The following is a 7,133-nucleotide window of genomic DNA, read 5'->3' as shown; positions in this document are numbered from 1 at the left end:
TATAGTCAGCCCTTCTACTATTGTGTCAAGTGCTCCAGGAACTGCATCTCATGTCCAGGCCATTTGCTGTGGTAATTATTTCCTTAAAGGATGTGTGATCCCATCCATGTGAAGAAATGTTAGTATTTGATTTTCTTGGAAAAAAAAATTAGAAAATAAATCAACAGTGCTTGTATATTAACCTGAAGTGAAGAACCCTACACAATTCTGGAGCCAGAAGATACATTAAACTTTGTACTGAGGACAAATTCTTGGATATACATCCTTGTTAATTTTGTTCTTCTTCTGCTTTCAGAAGCAGAGGAGAAATGAATCTGAACTCCCCCAGGCAGTACATAAGTCACATTCTTCTCTGATTGTTACAGATTTGTTTTAATGCCAAGTTACTCTGTCTCTTTCTACGTGGGGCTCACAGAAGCCCTGACTACTTTTATTAGTATTGTTAAGATAAATCTTAAATGAGATACATAAAGGTCTTTTCATAGTCTAAGTCATCTCAACTCCAACTCCGCACTGAGCCTTACATTTACTCATTTGGTTGTTTTGTTTTCACTAAATTTTCAAGGCTGAGCCGCCTTCAGTGTTTTAAGAACTGTCATGAGTCTGTACAGAGAACTACATCCTGATTGGGGTAGGTTGGTGCCCTCTGTACCAAAACTGGCATGTCAGACAATCACAAAAAAATCAGTCAGCATACTCAGGCTACCCTATGAACCCAGACAATGACTCAGGCTTTCGACAAAACAGAAGCAGAAGACTGTGGTTATCTGGTAATGCAGAGCTGTCTGGTCTCACCCCTCCAGCTGAAGGCCTGGGTGTCTGTCCCCTTTCTTTCTGCCTTTGGAGTGCAGGGGTGCAGGCACTTGCCAGCTCAGGTCTGGAAGCAGCATTGCTGCATCCAAGTGACAGAGCACTGGAGCCAGTAAGCTGTGCTGAGCTCCTGCTCTGCTTCTCCACTCCAGCTGGCTTAGACCCAGACAGCTCAAGTTTCTCTGCGTATCACTTCCCTGTTCTCCAGATCCCGGGGCCAGCACAGGCAGAGGCAGCCCAGATCTGTTTGCATACAGGATCTAAGTTGTCTTCCTGTTGTGTGAAGCAGAACAAAGATGAAAGTGATGGCAGCTGGAATGACACAGCTTTGTAGAAATTCCATAACCGTGCATGCTTTTCCTGTATCTGGAAAAAAGGACACACTTTTCAAGTATTTTGCACTTGCATAACGCTGCAGCTGTAGAGTGTAAGCAAAGAGCAGTAAGCAGTTTATTCACCCACTGCTGCTTTCCTCATGCAACAACTCTTTCTCCCTGCTGGAGAGAGCATTTTTACCTGCTAAGAAGAATTAACATTAAGCTAGAAAACAATTGAAAGAGCTTTTTCCCCTCACCTCTTACTTTCTGCCTGCAGTGATTTAGAGAAAGTATGATTTCTTTGAGGAAAGTAATCACAATCTGAAGCTGCTGTCCTAACTTCTGGTTAATACCGCATGGAAGCATTCAGGGAGCTCCTCACCCACTTCCTTGAAAAGTCTAGAGGACAAGCAAATGAAAGCATATGACACTGCCAGAGATGAATGAGGTACATCTAACATTCATGCCTTTTTGTGCACAATCTGGTCACTCTAAAGGATGGTCATTCTTCTACTGAATCATGATGCAAAATTATTTCTATCTCAATGCCATGCTTTCTGTACAGTTGCCTAAATATGTTCCTTGCAGGAATTCAGTTTGCTTTCATTTCAGATTACAAATAAGAAGAGAAACCAAAGCAATAAGAATTACACAAATTTAAGTATGTGCTTTTATTTTATACTTTCATGGCACATTTTGATCTGTAAACATTAAATTACCAGTTCCATTCTTCTTATGTTGAAAATAACCACTAGACATTTGAGAGAATTACCTGAGATTTAAAAAAAAAAAATTTAAAAAAAAAAGAGAGAAAAAGATCTGGCACCTTTTACCTTACTCACATACAGTACCATTTTAGGAAGACTTACAAAAGGGAATGTTTTCCAAAATAGGACAGTTTTCTTTTGGTTACAAAGATATATAAAATACATCAAAACACCATAGAATGATCAGCCTTATTCAGAGGGTATGGAAAGTCACCGTTTCAAACAATTCCATTAATGCATAGCTGAAACACTGCATCAGTCCTGCAGCAGCATGATATCCACGTTGTCATGAACACCTTGTAAAAGTAGCTCTCCTTGATAAGTGACAATCTTCCGTCGTTTTGCAGCCTTAAGAGTTCCCACCAGGGCTTCAAAGAGGTTGGCACACTTTTCATCAGCAAACAGCACACCAAATTTCACACTCACTTGTCCATCAGCATCTAAATCAAAGATGTAATGTGAAAACACATGCAGATTTCCTTTTAGTTAGGAGATCGCTGGGGAAACAAGGTGACACAGTCAGAACATTGAAAGTAAATCCCATTGTGTCTCCCAATTTATTGGGGAACATATTATAAATGCTGATGATAAACGGTAGGCAGAACTCCTGCTTGGTATAACTTTCCATTTTCTTCCAAAGACTCATATCAAGGACCACATATCTGCTATGTTCACTTTTACTGCTGACTTTCTGAAATGTATGACAAGCACAGGCTACTGAACCTCTTCAAAGCACAAGGAGGAAATTAGTTTTAAATAATTAAAACCCTAGAATCCTAGATTATCTCAATTTGAAAGAGACCCGTAAGCATCAAGTCCATTTCCCTGTTGCTTCTACTTAAGTCTAAACCAAACATTAAATATTTTTTTCACATTTTTATTTCACTCATTAGTATTTGAGGTTCACATTGAAAAGGCTGCAGTGTGAACTCATTTCTCACACAAAGCAAGAATTTTAAAATATATGTTAAGGTTAGTGAGATTACTCCTAAAAAGCAGATGCAGGTTTCGAAAAACTACTGGAACTGAACAAGTGGCATTAGAACTGCCATATATGAGCAGATAACACATCCACAAACTGCATAAATAGTTGTAAGGAAAGAGGAGTTTTAGCAATAAGAAACAATCTTAAGAGAAAAGGCTACCTTCTAAGCAAGATTAAGGAAGGTTAAGACTACACCTATAACTCCTGGATTAGTTTTAGGCATACAGATCAATTTCTTCCAAATAATACAATCATGAACAGAATTGAAGTGTATGAATTTTGAAATACAGAAGTTACCAAGGAAGGAGGTGGAAGGAAAAGGTGCAACTTTCTTCTGTGATTGCTATAGTGAGTATTGACAACCAATACTCCCAGTGATTTTAGTGGGAGCAGGATTTCAGGCCTACATCCTCCCTACTGCAGAGGTTTAAATGTTTAACTTCATAACGGAACTACTTTAAAGGATGGGACACAGGCAGTACCAGACAGTCCAACATTAAGTGCATATGCAAGTTTTCAGTTTACCTGAGCCTGCTTAATTAAATTTGCCAGGTTCATAGGTTGATATAACATGACTACATCTGTATGAAATATATGTCATATACATACGTGCATCTATGACATGACTACATCTGTACAGTCAGAGATGTTACAATACTTACTTTTGGTTCCCAGCCGCCGAATCTCCTCCACTAAGAGGCTAATTTCATGTTCCACGTTCATTGTTACCTACAAGTAAAGTAAATTTTTACAAAGTTATTAGGAGTCCTGTAAATATCCTTTGCACTGTTCTGGCCTGTTCTCTGTTCTTTAGGAATGTCACACTTCATAAATCCAAGTAGCCTGGTAACACATGACTACAGGATAATATAAGATTTTAGTCTTGAACAGATAAAGAACCTCTACACCTCCACAGAGGTGAACAGAGGTGAACAGAAACTACAATCTTGGTGCACTCCTTACATTTGTGTTTAAAATGTATCTCAAAACATGAAAGATGTGGGAAGGTCAAGGAGGAGGAGCCTTGCTTGTTATGAAGAATGAGCTTAAACTGCCACAGAATCAGAGCAACTCTTTAACACCACAGGTCTTCAGGGGTTTGCAACTTTCCACCAACAGCCTCAATTAAAATGGAACATTTGCCTTTAAATTCCTCTCTGGGATATGTGGTAGATTTGGTTTTTTAAATCATGCCACAGCTTTCCACATATGCTGGCAAGATACTGCAGACATCCAGCCAGTTACAGCAGGTCTACATACACAACTTCTGAAAGGACAGCAGTTCCTGCATATGTGCTACTAAGAGCAGAACTCATCCAAACTATGCAAGTAATCTAAGGCAGCCAACATTTATTTTCATTCATGGTGATCCCAAGGAACTGCCAAACATATCCTGGACACCTCTTGGCTGTGAAACACAGCAATTTTCACCAGTGTACACTGATGCCTTGCAACAGTTTAGCCATACACAGCTCAGCACCGGGCAACACCACAGTCACACAAAATGCTATTTGGCTACAAAGTGTCCAAGGTTAAAAACTGCAGACACCTGAAAGGTGTTTTGTGATCTAAACTGTGCAAAGCTGCACCAACACAATGAAAACTTTAGATGTTGAACTCCTTAAGCAAAATCTTTGGCATTGAGGTTAGCACAAGAAACTAGTCCTCACAGACAAAGCAAAGCATCAAATGCCAACAATGCAGCCTGGAACAAAAACCATTGAGAGCTTCTGGAGCTGAGCTCTGTCTAAAAGGTGCTTATTGAGCACCAGATCCACTCTATTGTTCAAGAAGCCAGTGTTCTGCACTGGTAAGTAAGTGGAGTTAAAAAATTGACAACTGGATGCATCACAAACTCTTCATAAGAGCTTCCCCTCCTTTCTTTTTTTATTGAGTTAAAACAGGTAAAAGTGACATATTTCCACCTCTTACAATAACCCCTTTACAATTTACAAAGGGCAAAAAAACCCTTTGCAACAGAGCCTGATTTTTAGATCCCAAATTCACTTGCAAAAAATCTGTCTTTTTAACATGCGAAACTGAGCAAGCTTAACTATCAGCACGGGGTTTGGGCAAAGCCCTTTTCAAACTACTGTTTCATCCCTAACAAGTGGTAACAGTAACTATCTAGAGCTCCAATTGCTTTGGGTGAACTCCTAGATTTTGTTTAACTCAGCCCTAAAGAGATTGTCGCACATCACCAAGGAAATACGACCCATGTATTAGAAAGCTTACACTATCATTACTAATTTCTCAGACTGCCAATTTTAATATTGGTCATCACAGTAGCATAATTAACTTCTCTTTAAAGATGTCCTTTTCATTTTAAAGGCTCTTTTTTACTTTTAGCTGTTTTAAGTTCACATTAATTTTATTTTCCCTCATTCACGTATACCATCAATTTAAATAGCAGTATTTAGAATGAAAAAAAAAATTCTATATTATTAGGGCAAATCTGAGAGAAGTGTGGCTATGCAAGGAGTAAGGAAGTAGGGAAGTAAGTATCGCAATACTTAAATCTTTATTTTATACTGTCAACTACTCAACACACCACCTATCAAAAGTGCATGACAACTATTAGACTGTAATATTTCTGACGCCAATACACCGCTGGAAGCCAGCGTGGTTTTTCACTACGTGGTACGAAAACTAAACTTCTCCTTATTTGGTAGGAGGGCGCCGAAGCGCTGCGAACGCTCACACATCTGTCACCCACCGCGCCGACTCTCCCCCCCCGCAGACACCGACGGCTCCTCGGCGGGGCCGCGCCGGGAGCAGAGCGCGGTTCCCTTCCCACACCCCACCGGGATCCGACTCCCGCCGCCGCCCGCGCAGGAAGCACCGGCAAGGGGCCTCGCCCGGGCCAGCGGCAGCCGCACCCGCTGCCCGGGCAGCGCCTCCCTGCCCCCGGCGTGGAGGGGTGGGAGCACGGCAGCCGCCGGGGCGGCGCCCCCGACCCGCTCCCGCCCGCCGCCACTCACCCGGTGCCGGTGCCGCTGTCGCCGCTCGGGGCCGCCGCCGGCCGAGCCGTGTCAGGCAGCGCGGGGGTGTCGGGCGAGGGGCGGGGGCAGGGCGAGGGGGAGGGCGGCCGTAGCCCTGCCTCCGCCGGGGCCGGGCCGCCTCCCGGGCTGGGCTCCCACCGCCCCGGGGCGGCGCTGCGGGCCGTCTTGGGCTCTGCCGGTGGCGGAGGCAGTAGGAGTCTCCGTGCTCTCCTCTCTCTCTCCGGGTTCTGCCAGGGCTAAATTCTTCCCGTGACAAGGGCGTTAGTAAGTTTTTTTAGGAAAAACGCCTTCCAAGGCCAGCAGCTCCCTCTCTTCCAGAGAGTCAGATTTCAATAATGCACGATGTTCCTTCAGTCACTTTCTGTCACCGTAGCATACCCCATGCTCGCCATCTCTGCTGGCTTTCCCGGGTGACATCGTGCCACGTTCTCTTCCTATGCCCCCCACATTTATTTTCTTCTAGAAAAACAGTTCTCTTTCCAAAGAAAATGAAGGAGCCGGGTTAATACTACTTAACTTCGATAAAGTCGTGTTGCAGTTTATCTGTTTTTTTTCATTCAGCACCCATACCATTGCACTCTACACTGCAGAAAGAATGCAGTTTACTTTTTTCTGTCTTGTATCATGGCAGTCACAACTGCTCTCGTCTCTCTTACTTCCTCTTGACAGAAATATTTTACATCTTCTCTCAAGGACTCGGGCATTAAAGCTGAGTTGCATTAACTCCTACAAAGCAACGAAGCTGCCGCCAAGCCCCTAGTCATAGTCAAGGCTCGCACCAAACCTCTCCAGAAAATTCACACTGGCACTGCCGAAAGCGTTGCTGTTCCCAGCTGTTTCTCCCACCTCCTTATCAGGCATGACTGCCCTTAAAGCAGAGTTGATATGAGAAACTATTTCCAGCCCTTGCATTTCACATTTATCTACACTAGATTCTGAAGGTGAGGCTAAGATACTTTCTCAGACTGTGAGCTGTGCCAGTCAGGGCTGGTCCTTTACTATATTCTCCCATCCATGGTGTGGGCACGAATAAACAGCTAACAGCACCTTAAACCACTGAAGCTATCTCTGCTAGGGCTTGAACCTGCAACTAGATAAATTGATTTGCACAGTGGAAATGATGCCAAGAAGATTATATTTTTATCACTCCAGGGGCTGTAGTCCAAGCCCATTGCTTTTTCCTGGGATTTTTTGATGGTGTTTTCAGGAAAAGATTAGCTTTTTCTTAGAATAATCACTGTTTATTAGTAAC

At 42.8% G+C, this 7,133-nt stretch overlaps 1 protein-coding gene across 1 annotated transcript; it reads right to left on the bottom strand.

Moving 5' to 3' along the window:
* Positions 1–1,779: 1,779 nt before the first annotated feature.
* ABRACL (ABRA C-terminal like) lies at positions 1,780–5,939 on the bottom strand. Its single transcript, XM_027634180.1, has 3 exons — positions 5,861–5,939; positions 3,542–3,608; positions 1,780–2,334 (listed from the first exon to the last, which is right to left on the bottom strand). Exons 2-3 carry the CDS (start codon positions 3,600–3,602, stop codon positions 2,150–2,152), a joined length of 246 nt encoding a protein of 81 aa, XP_027489981.1. The 5' UTR covers positions 3,603–3,608; positions 5,861–5,939; the 3' UTR covers positions 1,780–2,149.
* Positions 5,940–7,133: the final 1,194 nt, after the last annotated feature.

Source organism: Corapipo altera, unplaced genomic scaffold (assembly GCF_003945725.1).
Source record: "Corapipo altera isolate COAL_440 unplaced genomic scaffold, ASM394572v1 2b, whole genome shotgun sequence".
Taxonomy (NCBI): domain Eukaryota; kingdom Metazoa; phylum Chordata; class Aves; order Passeriformes; family Pipridae; genus Corapipo; species Corapipo altera.
The sequence above is the reverse complement of the archived record's forward strand: the minus strand, read 5'-3'. Positions and strand labels throughout refer to the sequence as shown.

What these genes read in the sequence shown, in the direction of transcription:
- ABRACL (XM_027634180.1), bottom strand. Translation starts at nt 3,602, where the DNA reads ATGAACGTGGAACATGAAATTAGCCTCTTAGTGGAGGAGATTCGGCGG. An exon ending in TCGGCGGCTGGGAACCAAAA is followed by an intron (nt 2,335 to 3,541) that starts GTAAGTATTGTA and finishes TCTTTGATTTAG; the next exon opens with ATGCTGATGGACAAGTGAGT.